General features: G+C 32.0%; 2 protein-coding genes across 2 annotated transcripts in view; both read right to left on the reverse strand.

Annotated features, from left to right (window-relative positions):
* Nucleotides 1–1,271: 1,271 nt before the first annotated feature.
* The window catches only part of LOC134280898 (uncharacterized), a 34,945-nt gene continuing 15,643 nt past the window's right edge, over nucleotides 1,272–20,573 (reverse strand). Inside the window, exon 9 of the mRNA XM_062763353.1 lies at nucleotides 1,272–1,445. Within this exon, the coding sequence (XP_062619337.1) occupies nucleotides 1,321–1,445 (125 nt within the window). The 3' untranslated portion in view covers nucleotides 1,272–1,320. The remainder of the gene's footprint in view (nucleotides 1,446–20,573) is intronic.
* LOC134280897 (uncharacterized) lies at nucleotides 4,105–7,778 on the reverse strand. Its single transcript, XM_062763348.1, has 2 exons — nucleotides 6,812–7,778; nucleotides 4,105–4,633 (listed from the first exon to the last, which is right to left on the reverse strand). The coding sequence occupies exons 1-2, from the start codon at nucleotides 7,632–7,634 to the stop codon at nucleotides 4,242–4,244; spliced, it is 1,215 nt and encodes a 404-aa protein (XP_062619332.1). The 5' UTR covers nucleotides 7,635–7,778; the 3' UTR covers nucleotides 4,105–4,241.

A 20,573-nucleotide genomic window follows, 5' to 3' on the forward strand; every position in this document is an offset into this window, starting at 1 on the left:
GAACACTGGAAACTGGAATCACAGATAATAGTTAGAGGGTACTTTATCGTGAAAACACCCAATGCGGATCTTGGTATTTTTCAAGGTTTCTACCGAGAAACGCGTTACACTTTCACTTCTAGAGTCGTGTGCTTTGTAAAGGAACAGTCACTTACTACGATTTCTTCTAACTTAAAGCGAAACTGCGAAAGAAATCGAAATCGGGCATCCCGATCAATCACGAAGCTGGGGTCCTACCACTAGGCGTCAGTAGATTATTTTTCAGATATGACTTTATGGTTAATATTTAAAGCTTCATTTAATTTTCCTATTAAATTTTCCAAAATTAGTGGATATTCTTTTCCATTTATTATTAACGTACAAGTATTATGTTTTCTCAGACTTGAACGTATTTTCATAATAATTTTTTTAACTGATGAATAATAACAAAAATTAATCCTGTAATTTTTTTTCTATTTTTATTGTCATAATGACAATGCCTGGAATGACAACAAATTGAATTTGATTTTTTATTGAAATGTCTTCACATTGTTCAAACATTTTCTTTATACAAATATCATATGTTAAATGTTTAAAAAGGGAGATTCATTGTTTGAAATAATAAGAAGCAACATTGATGTTTGATAAAACGGACGTCGAAGTTACAACTGAAACACACAAAACATAATATGATAGCAAAGATTTTTGTATTCTTTCGAAGTTTTTTCAAGTCTCGTCTGACCCCCATATAATATGTTTATATTTTGTTTTGCGTCATTTCCTTCAATAAATGACATTTTTTCACTTTCACTACTGTTGTTATTTTAATTTTAATACATCAAAAAACTAGCTCAGTTGACTTGGCTTCGCCTTGCATAATAACAGAGGAACATAAAGTTTTTTTCTTTGCGAGAGAACAAGAATTACAAGAAGTATGATCCCCTAAAAAAGAATAATAACACAATAAATAATGCACGCTATGGTATCAATAACAACAGAATTTGTTCTTTTTTCCGGGATCAGATAAAATTTAGCTACTTTTTAAGTGTTTTAAAAGCCAAGGCTACCAAAACATGCCATTTCAAATATATTACAAAATTCTTATAAAATAACACACACAGGAATTGTTTTAAGTTGTAAAGCAAAGTGGGTCTTAAATGCGTCTTATAAATAAATTTTTATTAGGTGTTCATTGAGACATTGCTGATCATGAATGTCCATTTTTCTCTAATACTATTTGCAAATTATGCCCACTATTTCTACTTATATGCAAAGACGTTAATTATTTTTAATAACATGAGTATCTAGTTTTTATTTTGTTTTACTTTTTTTTAGCTCTACTTATTGTAATGACGGAAATATACTACGAGATGGTTCTTTCTTTTTTCTATTTTGGCCACTCCTGGTGCTTCCTACACGCTGTTTTTCTGAAGGTGGTCCTGGTAAGCAGTTTCTTACAGGAAATCCTGAAAAGAAAAATAAGTCATAACCCAACATTTTAAATCTCTCTCTTTCTCTTTCTCTCTCGTTGAAAATTCAGATGATTGTTTAAATGATACATGTATTTGTATACGACCGTTTACGGTAGCCTAGTGGTAGAGCGTTCGCTTCGTGATCGGGAGGCCGGATTCGATTCTCGCTCCCGGCGCCGCATCAAACCTATGACGTAAAAATAGGTAGTGACTGTTCCTTCACCAAGCGCTCGGCATCAGAAGTGAAATTCGCGGGTCTTTCGGATATGACCTTAAAAACGTAGGTCCCGTGTCACGGTAGGCGCTGGCACGATAAAGAACCCCCACTGCTCAATGTCCGTGAGTACCGAGTATAGGTCTTAATTTGAAGCCCTTCACCGGCATACGGTGACGTCTCCATATGAGTGAAAAATTCTCCAGATTGACGTTTAACAGTATACAATCAATCAATCAAACAATATTTGTATGCATCTTTTTTACTCTGATTGTTTACTGTACTCATATTGTAATGAAAATATACCATTTGACCTCTACTTTGCACTCAGAGCCATTGAACAGTAAGGGATCTTAGCGAATCTGAAGACTTCAAAATAATTGCCTTTTGTGAGTTGCAAATAAACATAAGATCATCTTTTCAAAGTTTAAAAGTCATGATTAAAGTTGGGCATGTATAATTACAACAGAAGCATTTCGTACCTCCATATTTCTGGTTGATCTGGTCACATGCATTGTTGTATGCACTCGACAAATAATACTCCTCAAAGGCGGTGTTCCACCACGCGGGGAGGTCACTGTCTTTCCATTTTACCTACACCACTTATGTCACACCTGTACCGGCCAGGTAGAACCTCTAGGTCGTTAAAGTTTGTACGAGGCCGAGGGGAGAACAACGCATCTGCCTGGAAAACGTGACATTCAAGATATTTTAAATCGAAGAAGCATCTTTTCTTTTCCCACTTGCTAAGCATTCAGGGGCTGCATCTTCAGTGTGTTGTTATAGTTGCATGTCACACTGCATTTGTTTGAAGGGGACACTTTTTTTTAAAATTGTGCTGGTTAGATCGTTAACAAGCTAGCCAATATTTGCGCTACCATTTGCTTAGCCAATTTTGCTTATCTTGTTAAGGTGGCGATGTAACGCTTCATAACATATTTTACATTGTGTAATGTATTGTTTTTTCTAGTCCCGTCAATCTACTAGTCCAAGTATTTTTTACTTAAACAAAATTTATACATTTTCATGTTGTACATAATTTATTTAGCAGATGCATAATATGTTCATGAAAATTTGTCTTTTTAGTAGGACTGTTTGCCTAGTTGCATGCTTTTGATGGTGCATACTGTTTATTTTATGCATCAGGTTTTTATTTGTATTGCTATTTGTTTATTGTCATTTATGTTCTATTTTATCTTTATTGAGGAGTTGCTCTCATTTTCACAATGACTGGTAAGCAAACAGACATAAATATAATAAGATATTAATAAATGTATTGATCATGTTGAGATTAAATTTTCAGGTCTGATTAGAATTATATATAGCTTCCAAGATTTATAATTTTGTTTTTTTGCGTTGACTAATAGTAATTCTATCAACCTTTATATGTAGAAGAAATTCATTTTGCAAACGCCTTTGCTACCAGTTTAATTAACTGAGGAGAGGGATCATTAAAATATTTCAATTAATATACTATTAGTAACCAAACTCTTGTTTTTGTTTCAAGTGTAATTTATTATGATGCATTGAAATATAAATATAAGACAATATTTATTATAGACAATAATTCTGTAACAATTTAAAGCCGGTAAATGATGACAAGTCTTCATAAGCATATTTTCCAGTACCATGTGTTCTTATCCAGACTTCATCTTTCTTCTTCATTTTTATAACGGCTGATGAAGTTCCAGACGCCCAGTGAGAACTGCCTGACATGCCGCCCACATGATTATAACCAATAATGTTACCGTTGAGAACAATTTCAGTGTGAAAATATTGTCCACTCTTTGTCAAAATCGTCCATTGAAATGAACTTGAATACTGTCTGTTATCTACATATCCTTCACTTAGAAGGGAAAATGCAATATATGCTCAAAACCAAAATATTTATGGAAAGTTGAACATGCCATTATATTTCATATCATTAATTTTTTTACAATCTAAGGATAGAAAGTTTTTATATGCATATCGATGTAGATGCAATTCAGTCTGCAAACCTCTTTGCTACCTGTTTAATTCATTAAGTAGGGGGGATAATATAAATATTTAAATTTACATATTATTAGTAACCAATTATTTGATTTTGTATATATGTTTATGGTGTAATTTATTATGATGCATAGAAATATAAAGAGAAAAATATTCTAGCGGTTCTGTTTTTATTTTTTCCTCCTTAAATGATGGAAAGGCTATTTTAGCGATTCTTTGAAATTTTAATTCATCCTTAGTCAGAATAACATGCATATAAAGTCATCTAAATTTTTTACTTTATTATTTTGTTCCATACTGATATCATATTGGAAATTATGAATTAACTGGGTGGAGGTAAATACAAACCTTACAACACGATAATTATCGTTTTGTAACTTTTGCATTAATTTCACAGAATGCGTCGATACATTGTGTGATAATATGGTTAATTTCTTAAAGGGTTGCACATTTACAAATATATATTTAGGGACTATTTCCGTACAACTGTCAAGTCAAGTTTCGACCTTTTTATGATTTAAGTTATACATGTAAAATACATATATTATTCACATAGTTTTGCATATTTATTTTAGACAAACATTCTATTACAATTTAAAGCCGGTGAATGATGACCAGCTTTGGTAAGCAAACTTTCCAGCGTCACCATGTGTTCTTATCCAGACTTCATCTTTCTTCTTCATTTTTATAACAGCTGATGAAGTTCCGGACGCCCAGTGAGAACTGCCTGACGTGCCGTCCACATGATTATAACCAATAATGTTACCGTTGAGAACAATTTCAGTGTGAAAATATTGTCCACCCCTTGTCAAAATCGTCCATTGAAATGAGTATAGTCCATCTTCTGGTGCTGTGAATTTGCCGGTAGTAGCATTATAAGCATTTCCAGAGTTTTGAGTTACTTTCCCAAAAACAACAGCAGCCCTTGAACCAAGGTTTTCCTGTATCGTCGATAAAAGTGCATGAAAAGCGATGTTTTCTATAATAAAAAATAATAAGAAATAAATATTAAAGGGTATATGAAACTCATTTCATTACCTTTCCTGCTTTTTGGAATCATAACATTGCAAACAACTACTTGGAAATAAAACTCTACATTCCAGCAGGAACTGGGCCAACAAATGAATATATCTGGATATTTGTTTTTAAAGAAAATTATTCTTTCAAATGACATCTGTCATTTATTCACTTTAGAATTAAATCCATCAATGCTAGTTCTCGCTAATTTGAAATAAAGAAATAAAACGCAATTAAATTTTAGCAATATTCAATCAATATTCAATCATTAATTTAAAATTAACAATATGATTCAAGTCGAACAAATTAAGAAATAGAAATTTGCCAAAATTTACCCATGTCTCTCTGCTAAAATAAATAAAAAATCAAAATAAAAGAAAAGAATCGCTGAAGAAAGCCCTTTTCATCAGGCAAGAAAAAAATATGAATAAATTTGCTAAAACGGCAATTTAATTTAATTATTACATCTTATATAATATAGCAAAACAACAGTTAGTATTCAAATAAATATATATGTTAATAAAATACAGGCTGCTGAGAGGTTTGAAAACAGCAATACTTCTACATCTATACGTGGGCAATAAATTTCTATCCTAATATGGCCAAGAACACATGTTTAAAAAACATTTAAAATGATGATGGATACAAAAACCAACTAAGAATTTGTTCTATAAATTATCTTTGTAAAATTGAAGTCCAAATTTTTAAGTTTACAAATTGGCAAAATTTGGATTTTATTTTACAAATAAAATTGACTAAATTATTATTAAATTATTGCAATCCAATGATTTATCAAACAATAAAAAATTATATACAGTCAAATGCAGATAAGCTTGTTACAAATAAACAACAAACCTGAGCTGTAATGTTCTGATCACATTTTGTGGAAATCTCTGTCTCTCATCTTGTTATTTTTTGACTTCTTCTCAAGAACCGCTTGGCCACTTTTTAAGTACCTTGTAAAATAGAAGGGCCACGCCCTCATTCAAGGGGAGTGAATTAGAAAATTTGGTGGCATATTTTAAAAATCCTTCTCAAGAACCATTAATTTAAATTTAACTATATGATTCAAGTTTGTCTAGAACAAAGTTTTAAGAAATATATAGAATTTTTTTTAGAAACTTTGAATGACAAAGCCATAATTCATCATATTTATATGGAAGCATGCTCAGGTAGTGTATTCAAGTTTGTCTCTCTGCAAAAAAAAACATAAATAAATAAATAAAAAATAAAAATAAAAAAAAAGAATAGCTGAATTACAAAATTTTACTGAAATATATAGGAAAATTTTACTTCATTGACAAACTAATTTGAAATATGGAAGCATGCTCAAGTATAGATTCAAATTTGTTCTCATAACGTATAATTAGTTTTTAGATATATATAGGAAAATTCTTTAAAAAAATTTCTAAAAAATAGCAAATCCATGATTGGTCAGAAATTTTATATTCATCTTAGTGCTCAGGTAAAATGTGGCCCATGAGCCTCTTGTTTTTAATTACTTCTGTATTTTAATTTTACTTCATTCAAACTATTGAAATTCAGATATTTTTTCATAACGTTTAATTACATTAATTGTTGCTGTGAAAAAATTTCAGATGCAGAAAGTTTATATTCATCTTGAAAAATGAACATCAATGTAATGGGATTTGAACATCAATGAAATGATGAAATTTGAAGCAGAAAGATACGTCACCTTAATTAAGCTGTAAGTATTTAAGAAATGAAGATGTTTTCTTAAAAACTGTATCTATGTCACAGATATTTGATTGGCATCATAGCTTTGGGCTTTTGAACATGGCTACTAAATAATCTTGATACTAAGTATACTTAGTAAAAACACAAAGAATCAATAATTTAATTATAATTGTCAAATTTTCGGATGAGAAAATAAAAGATGCTTGTTTGAATAATTACTCATGCCATGTGTTCCAGGCAATTATATTTAATTTGACGATAACACTTACAACATAAAATTTCCTTCTTTCCCTTAAATTAATGAATTTATTACTTTATTTTCCACAGGAGGCCACAAACAGCACTCTCTTCATTTTAAGATGGACAATTAAAAAATAATCACTAGAAATTATATTTCCAGTATTTATACATTATATTGTAGTATTATACATGAATCACTTACCAGCTGTTACAATTTTCTGCAGTTGGATACGAATATCATTCAGTGAAAGTGAAAACTTTTGTAAATTGTCTTCAACAGTCTGAATACGTGTACTTAAGTTATCGTGTTTTTCTAAGTTCTCCATCCGTTTGTTCATAATTTCTAATTGTTGTTGGAAAACAGTCCTAGATTCATTGAAGGTTTTAATATGTTCTGATAAGAGAGTTTTTACATCACCTAGCCTTAAATGCTGTGCCTCATTACTGTTTTTGTTTTCTTTCACCTCCTTCTTCAAAACTTTAATATTCTTCTGAAAGTCTTTTTTCACTTCTTCCTTTGTCAAATTTAAATATCCAAATGTTTTATTAAACTCTTCGATCTGTTTTTTAATTTCTGTAGTATCAAAAGCTATCTCCTCATTTTCTTTCTGGAGACGAGAAGTTTGGTTTTTGAGAAGAAGTAATTCTAATGATTCCATTGTATGGTTATTTTGATCAACCAAAGTCTTCAGTTCCTGGTGAAGTCTGGCGTTCTCCTCCTCCATTCGACGGTTCTTCGCGTGAACAGTGTGTAACTCTTCTGTTACGTCATTAAGTTTCTTTTTCATATATTCATTATTAATTTTGCTATCTGCTACATCCAACATCAAACTCTGCATTTTCTGTACCATTGAAAACCGAACTAAGCTTTCCTGATTCAAGATGTCCCTAAATACTTTTGATACTTTACCAGATGTGGTACTATCCAATACACGTGTTGCTTGTAAAGCATCTTCTTTTGAATTCAGCTGACCAAATGTCTGATATATAGAGAAAAGCAGACAAATAAGACTCAAAGTCCCCATCTCTTTTGTAACCTCCTTTAAGCAGAGCTTCACTGTTTTAATAGTGTTTCTATTTCAAAATTGTATTTATACAAATTTAACAGATACACACGTGACATTGTGTTCAAATACTTGAAAACGACTCTTTGTTAAGACCGAAGGTTGTTTCTGTTGGAATCCTAAATATGTCTGAAAGACTTCTTATTGTTCAAAGTTTCCTTTTATTACTTAAGTGCTTACACTTCAAGAATCTTAACTTTCTGAAACTACTTAAGGAATACAAGTGTACAAGTGTATAATTAAACACCCTGTCCAATTATTTCGCCTACAACGACTTTTAAATGTAAAGTGCTATGATCATAACTTTTACTTAATCTATAAGCAATTTACATGCATAGAGGGTATTTCATGTTCTTTCTATGTTTAGCGTCTGCGAAGGATTTCTTTATGGTTATGAAATTGTAAACAAACACGAACGGGTTTTGAAACCTTTTTTGTTTCAATCAACCAAAAGATAAACTTAGTTAGAATGCAAGGAGAATTCTCAAATCATAATGAGAAATTATAGAACTGTGCTTAAAATGTTGTGTTTTTCTATTTTAGCCTGTGCATTTTCCCGGATAAAAAGCTTACGGTAGCTTGGATTCTGGTTTCTGACTAGATGAAATATTCAGAGTATATTTGCTTATATCTTTGGTTTAAGTCGGTTTAAATGCACAAGTTTGCATTTCACTCAGTATTCTCCATAGATCCTTTAATTGTGATGTTTGACCTTTTTTCTTGGTGCTGATAAATATCTGTATTTGTTTTACCTAGATGAAGTAAATAACAAAATATTTAAATATATTGGAAGTTTGTGAATACGCTATTTTGTATACGTAGGACAAGACGTTTCCTACGTGTGCTATTGCTCATTATGCTTGGATTTTCAACATTTCGTGACTAGGTTATTAAGAAATCCTTAATATTTTGAAAGTTTTCGTACATTTAAGATTTGTACTTTTACCCAAGTACTCTTCATTTCAAAGGTAGCCTCAAGTACTCCTTTACAATTGAAACTACTCATCAAGTGTTAACGTACATACGATTGGGTTTTCAATTTCGGTTGTTATGTCAAGACAATAGTTTATTTAATACTTTGTCAGTATTTTCTGGAGCCGAAATAAAGATACAAACAAAGCAATGTGCTGCGTTTTTTTTCTGAAATATCATTGAAAAAAGAAAAAAGTAGAAAATTTCTTGGTCATTGCTTGAGATAATTTCGTATATTTGTGATTACGGTTTAGTTTTGATTAATAATAAAATAGAACATAAAATAGATGCATAATTACAATTACATAGAACATGCATGCTAATTACCTTACAATGTCTTCGTGGGTGATAAAACCGCTGTTAAGTCACAATCAAAACTGGATCTTATTACGTATAATTATAGTATTGAATTTCATAAACCGTGCCTCGCTCATTTCGTTTAAAATTATAAAAGTTCCATGGTTTGTTCTGTTAGAATGTTAATTCGAAATATTTGGTGATTTTAAAGTTCCTGAAAATACTTTGAGTTTTTGAGAATCCATTTCTGTTTTACACCCCTTCTAAAATAAACTGTTAAACAGTTAGACTGAATTTCTCCTTCACGGTACATATTTTTTACACAGTTAAGTGAAAGGTATGGAGATAACGATCAGTATGCAAGCTAAGAAGCCCATAAAAGAATACTTAATCGGAGCAGAGCAAATAGGGACCTCCAAAACATCAGATGGGATTAGATGCCGTGGAAGAGTGAGCTTCCAGCCGTGTACTCCTTGTCATGATCGGGAAATAATGGAAAAATCCGTCTTCAATGCAGTGTATAAATAATAGACTAACAATTAGTATGGAAAACGTCAGTCAACTTTTAACTCAATGAAAAATTGTATTTGATTACAAGGCCGTTGTATAGACCATACAACTTACGAAATGATGACATTAAACGAGACCAGTTATATTCTTGTTCATCAACTTGTTTGTCAATAATTTATCTCGTTTCAGGAATTTTGTTTACGTAGAGCATGGTCTTTCGTATCAAATTAAGCGAGATATATAAACTTCCTATGCAGATGATGATGATATATTGCTGCATAAGTAAGGGAAGTTGACGATAGAAAGTTAAAGTCATTGCGTTTATCATTGAGCTTGGTTATTAGATTACCATTAACGTCTTTTCAAGTAAAATATCCAAATATGGAAAAGATGTGCCCAGACCTGTGGTAATGGTAATATGTAATGGTAATGCGTTGTAATCATTACATTTTTTCAAAGAAATGGTGTGTAATGTGTAATGGATCCATCTTTCAATTACAAGTAATTGTAATGGAATGCATTACTTTAAAAAATGTCAGTAATGACCAATTACTTTTGAATTACATTTCAATTACATTTTTTAAACAATTGAAAATATTGATATATTGTCCATCATTCCTTTTTGGTAGCTTAAGGCCTCAAAATTCAAATCCTATATATAGGTACTTGTAATTATCACCTTTGGTTGTGGTTAATTTAAGCTTCATTGATTATGCATATTCAGCTAATTAAAAGTGATAATTAATTAATTAATTTTTTAATACTTGTTTTACATTTATAGCTTTATTTGTTAATTAGATATTAAGTTACATAAAACATATAGTAGGAAATGTTTAATAAATCAATTTATTTTTAAAAACAACAACAGATAAACTTGCATCAGAGATTGAACAAAACTGCTACACGAAAGTGTTCTGATCAACTTTCTTTGTCAACTGTAGATAGGATTGGTAAACTACACGAACAATGATATATGGATTCAAAATTTAAATAATACTCTGTTTTATAGATCCGAGGGAAATAATATTAACCGAGCAAAAAGTGTGAAAGTAAATTTATAGATATAACTTGTGTGGTCATACGTTTTATGTTTTTCTCTTATAAAAAGTTATGTGTAATGTAATTCATTACTTTAAGAAAGTAATTGTAATTCAATTAATTACTTTTCTGAATTACAGTAATGTTAATGGTAATTGTAATGATAAGAATTCCAAAGTAATTGTAATTTAATGCATTACATTTCAAAGTAATAGACCCAAGGTCTGGATGTGTCAGACTCCGTGGAATCTTTTATCTCAAGCTCACCAGGATATATCGTATCGACATAAAAATGGAAATTCCCATTGTTAATTGACAATACGTCGTCGATATATCTAAATGTCGAGCTGACGGCCATAGCAAGTGTTTTCTTTTTTAAACACATGCAATTTTGGACAAATTCTGCTTCATATGAACACAAAAATAGGTCACAGGGGCAATTGGTACCCATGGGAACTCCAATACATTGTTGGAATACCTAGTCTCCAAAAACAACAATGACATTGTCAATCAGAATTTCAAGCATCTCTTTGATGTCAACTTCAGCGTACTTGTGTGTACAATCAGAATGGTTTATACCAAAGTAATTTTGCAAATAACCAATGATCAGGTAAGTAAATTTACGAGTTCCATTTTTTAAAGCAGCTGTCAAAAATATCAAAAAGCATGGTTTTATATCATCGTGGTTAGTGGTTGTGAAGAAAGTTGAAAACTCGTAAGTTTTTAAGCTGTTGATTTTGGTAAAAATCTTGTGATTTCAAATTGTCCAAAAGTTCCTTGGAATTTTTTAAGTAACAACAACAAATAAACAAACACTAAATAATTATGAGTATAGAATATAAAACATTCCTATCTCTGATTCGTGGAATAAGTTTTCTTTTTGGGTGCTCTGAGTGGATCATCATTTGTTTATTATTGAATGAATACACCCATAATTATATAAAATATTTCAATTGATAGTATGATTTCACGTTCCGGTATTAAGAGGGAGATTTTATAAGAGATCGGAAAGCCGCACTTAAAGTTAGAATACCGTATAAACCGAGACATGATATCCTTTGTGAAACTGTAGTTAAATATATTTCATGTTGTAAGTAATGCTTGATATAGGATATGATAATTAAGAATTAAAAACCATGTCTAAATACCTTATTAATATCCTGAATAAGGTATATATATATATATATATATATATATATATATATATATATATATATATATATATATATATATATATATATATATATATATATATATATATATATATATATATATATATACATGGATTTTCTCAACCATATTCCAGAAAGTGTTGAAGAAAATACGAAATTAGTGAGTTTGATGTTACTAGTTTATATACAAATATTCCCCACAACTTAGGACTAGAAGCCATCTCCTTTTGGTTTGACAAGCATCCAGATGTAATCCAGCCGAGATTTTCCAAAGAATTTATCCTCGAAGGACTTAAAATAGTTTTGCAAAATAATCATTTCTTTTTTGATGACAAGTACTATCTACAAATAAAAGGGACAGCAATGGGGACAAAAGTCGCTCCTACCTACGCAACTCTCGTTCTAGGTTTTCTGGAGGAAAAACTTTTTTCAGAATGCAAAACATTTTTTGGAGACGATTTTGGTACATACATTGAAAGAAACTGGAAACGTTATTTAGATGACTGTTTTATTTTTTGGATGAAATCTCTACAAGATCTACAACAGTTTAACAGCATTCTAAATCGGCTCCATGAAAGTATGCATTTCACAATGGAAATCAGCGAAAACAAATTGCCATTTTTAGAAATTCTTATTATAAAAGAGGGAACAAAAATCATAACGGATCTCTATTACAAGAGCACTGATTCCCATCAATATTTGATTTTCAACTCATGCCATCCCTCCCATACCAAACGAAACATCCCATTCAATATGGCCAGGCGAATTTGTACTATTGTTATAGATGAGGATCGCAGAAATACAAGACTGTGTGAACTAAGAATATTTCTTTCCAGACAAAAATATCCATCAAAATTAATTGAAGCTGCTATACAAAAGGCAAAGGAAATACCCATAAACGAATTACGAACTATTAGACATCACGAAGAGGAAGGCAACGAAAAGATCCCTTTTGTTCTTACCCACAACCCAAGAAATCACAACATCTTTAAAACTGCCAAACAATTTTTCCCTATTATTCAACAATCAGAAACATTAAGGTACCTCATTAAACCAAAGGATATACTACACAGCAGGCGTCAACCTCCCAATTTGAAAAAGATTCTTACCACAGCCAAATTTACATCGAACCCCGAGAAACCGATGGTTTCTAAGTGCGAGGATCCACGATGTGGAACCTGTCAAGTTTTAAAAACCGGCCAAACCATTATTTTTAAAAACGGAATGAAGTTTGACGTTAAATCTTCTATGACGTGTAAATCTAAAAACCTTATATACTGTATGACGTGTCCTACATGTGAGGAAAATTATATAGGACAAACCGGAACCAAATTAGCCGACCGTGTTCGCGTGCACAAGCAACAGATTAAGGATCCGACCATAAGAAACACGCCATGTAGTGAACACTTTGATTCTTGTGGTAAAGGACATTTTTATATATTTCCTTTTTACAAAATGAAAGAGGAAAATGAACAATTACGGAAAGCCAAAGAACAATATTTTATAAATCTGTTTAAACCGAAATTGAACTGTTAAAAGAAATTTATATCAAATCTATTATGTACATTTTATATAAAATGTCTCCATAATTGTACATTTATAATAGGCGCTAAACTTTGATCAGATGAACTGTAAAACTCTATCTGTGCGCCTCAGTCAACTGTGATTATTATTACGTCACAATCATTATGTTTACGTTGCCTACATAACGTCACGAGAATGACGTCATAATGTACTTGTTTACAATTTCAAATCTACTGATGAGCCCGCATGGGGCGAAAGCGCTTTAGATAAAAGTTTGAGTTTATCATTTAAATTTGGATTTTATATATATATATATATATATATATATGTAAGCGCTTTCATTGTTTTCTTCAGACGTTTTAAACAATTTAAACTTGTGACGTAATAACGTTACCTGGTGGTAACTTCAAAAACAATACAATGACATCACAATACTGAAAGAGGAAACTTTTACATGAGTTAATAGAAAATATGCATATTGTTTGCATACAAATGTCAGTGTTTTACAAAAATATAAAAATGTCTAAAGTGCACTATTTAGTGATGGTTTTAACGGTTTTATAAAGTATTTCTCCTTTTCTCGTCTTTGCACCTCATTGTCTGTATAAAGTTGGTAAAATGGAAAAACTGAAAATTGTCCCCGGCCACAAATCTCAAGATGTCTGCTTACATTTATTTTACGGTATTCAGGTTGGTTAATGTGCTGTTTGTGTACGTAGTGTAGTTCCAGTTTCCCCAATATAGAATTGTCCACATCCTGCACATGTAATACAATAAATAACGTTTTTAGACTCGCATGTCTTGTCTGCCTTTAAAGCTATCGTGCAAAGTCTTAAACCTATTATACGCAACGAGCAAAGCGGTGTCCGCCATATTTCTCTACTGTTTGACAGTTACAATTCCAAATATATGTGATCAATCGCGGTCACGGGCTATTGCACACGCTTCCAGAAGGCCTAGAGTGTACACTACCCTCCCCCCCCCCCCCCCCCCCCCCCCATGTAAATCAAACTTGTACTGTCTGTCGCTAAAATTTTAGAAAATAAATACTATATGATGAGAGGAAATAATTGCAAAAAAAAAATTTTCAAAAATAAGTACGTAAAAAAAAATTAGAAAAAAGGAAAATATTAGTCACACGAAAGTAAAAGATTTCTGCTAAAACATATGCAAAAGCTTTTTACATGCTTACCAGACGCCGACAGTACAAGCTTGATCAGTTGAATGGAACATACGATAAGTCAAACAAAAATTATAAAAGTTTAGCAATATTTATCCATAGATTTGTCTTTCGCATACTCCATTAGTGCACACACCCTGTCCCGGTAAACAAAACTGATCTGTCAAACCGGACCGTCCAGTTTTCTAAAAATAGGATCTACTCACACTTCGGTGTTTTTTAGGGACCTGTTATTATTGTATCCTGCGTATTTGAATGTTATACAATCTACAAAAAATCTCTGTAAACTGGTGGTCTTTTCGACACATCCCAAATAATTGTACACACTTTAGACGCAATTACACGTTAGGGTAACAAAAATGTTTATTTTTGAATTAAAAAAAATATAAATAGAAAAAAAGCACACACACACCAAATGCTCAAGAAAAAAAGAATTCTGCTTATGAAATTTCATATTTATTCTATGATTTGAACAGCAAATCAATTATTTGCCTACACTGTTTATAAAGAAAATCAATTCTTTATCAAGAAGAGGAGGTGGAAATTTACTGAAGGAACACGTGTATGCAAAGAAATATTTTGATATATACTATCAATGATTTATTTCTCTAATTATATTTTTCCTGCGAATACCTTCCATTCTACATCGGTACGGAAGTAGCTGCAGATCTGTAGCGTTATGGGTTTTTTTTTATATTTGGTCAAAGACAAATATAAAAAACCATAATGCTACACATCTGCAGCTAGTACGGAAGATAACATTTTAAGACCTACATCACTGGAAACAAAAAAATCTTTGGTTTCTCAAATTCATGTATTAATAAATAAAACAAATATCAAAATGTTTAAAACTCTCTCTCTCTCTCTCTCTCTCTCTCTCTCTCTCTCTCTCTCAGTTTCACCCCTATTTATAAGAAGTTCGCTGGTCTAAAACAGTAATAGTGGTATACCAGGCCAAAGACCTACAATGCTAAACATTGAAAAAAAAAATAAGTGCATATCTATTGTGGAAAAAACTGGTTTGCTTTTGTGTTTTTTTTTCTCACCATATATATCAAAATATTAACTAACCTTGAGTTTCTTACACATTCCAATATTTACACCATTCACAACAGAACTGTATGTGCAAGTCATGCATCAACCAAATATGACAGTATACAGGGGCGGATCCAGTCATTTTTGAAAGGGGGTTCCAGAGTTGTGCCCCGCTAACCCCCCTCCCCCATACACACACACACTAAAGGAAATATTAACACACACGGTTGGAAAGATTTAAGGTTGTGGTAATAATAACTGTTTTACGTCACTTTATTCTTTGAAATGATACTGCACCTCTAGTCCGAATAAAAAAAGAAGACATTTTAAAAACTACCGATGCCTTCAAATTGAATGGATTTGCAGCATTTCCGAAGAGTACAATGACTTTTCTTTTTAGAATTTGAAAAAAAAAACTTTTTTGGGTGGGGTTAAACAAGAAGTTACAAGTTAGTTCCTTCAAAAGATATATGATCAAAAAACGGTACATATATAGCCAAAACAACCACAGATCACGGGAATCTATATCAAATTAAACCTCGCATGTTACATATCAAATATCATAAATCAGATATATAAAAATAAGTAGAATATTTTCTACCTTTCTCTCATAAAAAAGTAATCGTGAAGATGAATGGAGGAAACTTAATCGTGAGAATCTATCTATTCAATACATACATGTAAAGTTAGACTACAAATATTTATTTTCTGAAAACGCTGCTCCCCTCTCTCTCTCATTCTTTCTCCCTCTCTCCACTTAGCAAAAAATAAAGGGGGTTCCAACCCCTGGACCCCCCCCCTCTGGATCTAACAATGAGTATATTACCCAATTTTCGATGGACTCAATATATCAGGCCCAGAAGGGCTATGAACAACTTTTTTTGTTGTGGGCGTAGTAAATGTGCTAGGAGAACACGGTTAGGGAATTGTTTAGGTGGTAGCATAATATATATAACGGAGAAATACTAATAAATGGGGAAAGTGCGCTTTTGTGCACAATAACCTTCCTGGACGGACATCTTTATTTTTTCCAGCTGCATTCCAGCGAACTACAGATCTGCAGCTATAATATAAGATGTTGTTACTTAGCATAATTGAATAAAGCAAAAAGACAGACAACTTGAAAGCTAGAATAATCATTGTGAGAAAAAAAAGAGACACAATTTATGTTCATCATGAAAAAGTTGTTCGGACAAGTTTTTTTTTTTTTTTACATGAGCAAGAGAACCATTTGCGGTAAATACGAGGGGTTATCAAAAAGTTCGTGGACTAGCGCCATAAAATTAAAACCGCATGAGGTACATCAATGAATTTTAAAATATCTAGTTATCATCATCTTTTCTATCCAAAGAATAAACCACAAATCATGAATTTTATTTTTAAATAAATTAGTAATGTTTTTTTAAGCAATGCTATGTCCAGGCGGCGCAACCTCAAAAACGACGTTTTTTCGACCTATGTGTAACTGAGAAAAAATTCTTTTGATATGACCATTTGACATCCAAAAAATCCGTTAAATCAGGTATGTGTCGGGACACAATTGTTCTATAAAATATGAAATTTTCACTTCATTTTGAAAGTTCTGTGAAATTTTATCGTGAATTTTACACGGAATGTCTAAACAAACGATGCCTTGAAAATGACGTCAAAAGAGGGGAGGGGTTTCCGTTTCCAACATTCTATAAAGTTTTGCCCTAATAAAAACCAGTATAGACCTAAAATATGTTGAAACTGGCTACAGAGAAATATTATGCACTTAGAGTACTTGTCTTTTAATGTCAAAATAGATTCAGAGAGTAAAGGGATACACAGTTATGTCTATTTGCAGTCAATGTGTGCAAAATCAATCCCGTCAAAAATGACGTTGATCATGTGTTGTATATATTTAACTCCCAAAAGCAAAATATGCCGGTGCAATCATGCACGGATCTTTTCCAATATATTAATCCATCTGGAATATTATACATTCATTGAAGGCCACTGTTCATGACATTGTATAGTAATATAAACAAGGCGGGTTTAAGTCCTTACTCAGCTCCAGGGAATCTCATCAAAAACGCATAAGGTAGAAGAAGAGGACATGAAAAAACAATGACGTTATCGGACGTCATGAAAATAAACGACGACAGCGCCGGGTGATCATATAATGTCGTTTTCATTTTATGATAATTTGGAAAATATTGAACGTATCAGGCTAAAATTTTCTATATTTCTTTATTTTGTGTTGTTTCATGTTCCAAATAAATTTTGAAAGCACAGACTACATAGTACTAATTTTATAGCCTCAGTCCACGAACTTTTTGATAACCCCTCGTATATGTACCAAGATCGGTTCTAAATGCATGCATAAATCTCTTAGGAAATTAAACGTTTTTTATGTACGGGGGGGGGGGGGCAAACAGTGAATTGAAAAGTTTCTATGAAATTGTACACAATGACAAATATAATTTAATTCTAAATTCTACACCTATTTTCCTTTCTGACCGGCAAGTTTCAACGTGGATCAGTTCATTTGTACATAAAATTGTATATTAATATTTCTTATTTCTATTAATATTATAATTTCATTTTCCTGGGTTCATGACTTCATTGTTCATGTACTTTTTTGCGCTACATTTTTTAAAAAACTGATGGCTTATTATATATTTAATTCAACCTCTATTAACCGCTTTGGATATTGATGCAGTTTATGCATTAAAAAAGTCCATGGACAATTAAAAAAAAGTTTACTGATACCTTTCTTTACCACGAAACAAATTAGCCAGAGTTGCCACGGACAGAAAACTCCTTCTCATTTAAGATTTGGGAAAAATCTTATTTCATATAAAAGATCTTGAATAGGTAAATTTGACATACACAAGAACATGCACATTTTAAAATCAAATTTATTATATACACATGTCATCATCGCTAGCCGAGGGTTTCCGATCCAAATCTACTTTACAAGTATAGAGTAGCTTTCGGATTGGAAACCCTTGGCTAGCGAAGATGACATATATGTAGACTCAACCCAGGTTCAAACTTTTACGGAAAATGATTGTTTACCAACTGTATTATTCTTTATATTAGCATTTAAAAAAAGTTCCCCCTTTTTCAGGAAAATATTGTTGGCGAGGAATTTATTGCAAACAAATAATACAACTGCAGATAACTTGGGCAATACTAAGCCTGAATTCTACGTTATCCAAAAAATGTAATTCTTCATCATTGCCCAAAGTTAAAATTTCGTTTATAGTTCTGAATCCATATCCGATGTTTTATCATTGTGTTCCCTTTTCTGTCAAGGAAGCCCCCCCCCAAAAAAAATGCAAATACAGACATAATGTAGGCATGGGAAATTATTGAAGTTTACCTTTTTATGTTTGTTTAACCCCCCCCCCTCCATTTCAATTTACTTCCGACCCCTGTTTCCTGTATTCATGCATGAACATTGTGTAAGTGAGAGAGAGAGAGAGAAAAAAAAAGAAGAAAAGATTTGGTTACAAAATATATTAAAATTTTAAAAGAATATATAATTCTAAATGTTGCATTCAATATATTCAGAGTATTTTCATCTGGGTAATATTTTCCCAGATAATAACTGATCCCCGAACGGTCAACGAGGTATGAAGAGATCGTTACTATTTTTTTTAGAAAACTGGACAGGCCGGTTTCACAGATAACTGTTGTTTTCATGTCGCAGGGCGTAAACGGGATGTGTTGATGTAGGCGCTGAAAGAAAACTTGGGAAAGAATTTCAATACTTTTACTTTTATATCTCTTGTTTTTACTTATCGTATGATCCATGATCAAGCTTGTACTGTCTGGCGTCTGGTAAGCATTATAATACGTTGTTTTATAAATGTATTTCTCATAAGCAAAAATTCACGTGCTCGTAAAATTGCAACATTTATTTTTTTTCATAAATTTATTATTATAAATTTTAAAGTATTCAAAAAATTGTGTAATATTAGTTTCTGAAACTTAGCGGAAGACAGTACAAGTTTGACTTATATTTGGGGGGTTTAGTGTACACAGTAGGCCTTCTGGAAGCGTGTGCAATAGCCCGTGACCGCGATTGATCACATATATTTGGAATTGTAACTATCGCAGAGTAGAGAAATATGGCGGACACCGCTTTGCTCGTTGAGTATAATAGGTTTAAGACTTTGCACGATAGCTTTAAGGTAAAGTCTTTATTCCCGAAATTAAAGGTACTTCCAGTTTTCATGTAATTGCAGGTTCCACAACGGAGATCGGAACACTTCTTCACTGAATATAAATGTTGCTGGTGGAATGAGGATTTGCATAATATCCTTCGTAGATTCCTTGGTTGTCGTTTGCTGTTGATAAACGTATACTTTTCTAAAACTTTGGCCATTTCCTCATCGGTTTTTAGAACATTGTTTAGTTGACGAACGGTTGAAGTAATATTCTTGTTTATCGGATTGTGAGTAGTGACCAAAGGTAATATCTTTAAATCTGAAGTTTGGCTTCTGGTTGGATTTAGAAGGTATTCTCTGTCCAGTTTTATTGCCTCTTTGATTCCATCTTCAATGATACCCATAGGATAATACTGTTGAAGGAGAAACGTCTTTAATTCACTTAGACGTTTATCTCTTATTTCTTTGTCACTAACTATAGTGCAGATTCGTCTTGCTAAGTTATAAGGAATTGAGCGCTTCGTGTGGCTTGGATGGCAGAAACTAAAGTGAAGGTCGATGAGAAAAAAAATATTCTTGATCATTTTTGTACAATAGCTAGATAAAGAAATTTGTGATTTGAAGAAAAATACTCACCTGTTTGACACTGGATAAGAGTATTTTTTCCTAAGACAGAATATCATCATTTTCAGCATTGGTATCATTACTATTAGCGTAGCAATCAAAATGAAACATGAGTACAGTTAATTTTTTTAAAAAGAATAACATGCCTATATCATCATCAGTGTTTATAGGCAGAAGTTATTTGAGCTGTGATATGTCATGCTTCTATTAATCTAATATTTTGTTAACCAATTCAGTTAGAGATAGTAGTATTATAATTCACAATTCTTGTTTCATGATCAAAATATTTACGGGGATTTTATGTACATTTCTTGTTAACGATGTATCATAGGTCTGCAATTTAAATATATAAATTGACCTTGCAACATGGGGTGGGGGTGGGGTGGAAATCGATGTAACAGTGAGC

This window comes from Saccostrea cucullata, unplaced genomic scaffold (assembly GCF_032062105.1).
Source record: "Saccostrea cucullata isolate Sc308-1 unplaced genomic scaffold, CSIRO_AGI_Scuc_v1 ctg422, whole genome shotgun sequence".
Lineage (NCBI taxonomy): Eukaryota > Metazoa > Mollusca > Bivalvia > Ostreida > Ostreidae > Saccostrea > Saccostrea cuccullata.

Bases quoted from the DNA above. Each gene is read 5' to 3' on its own strand.
- LOC134280897 (XM_062763348.1), bottom strand. From the start codon at position 7,634: ATGGGGACTTTGAGTCTTATTTGTCTGCTTTTCTCTATATATCAGACA. The intron at 4,634-6,811 runs GTAAGTGATTCA...TTTTTATTATAG, and splicing joins GCAGAAAATTGTAACAGCTG to AAAACATCGCTTTTCATGCA.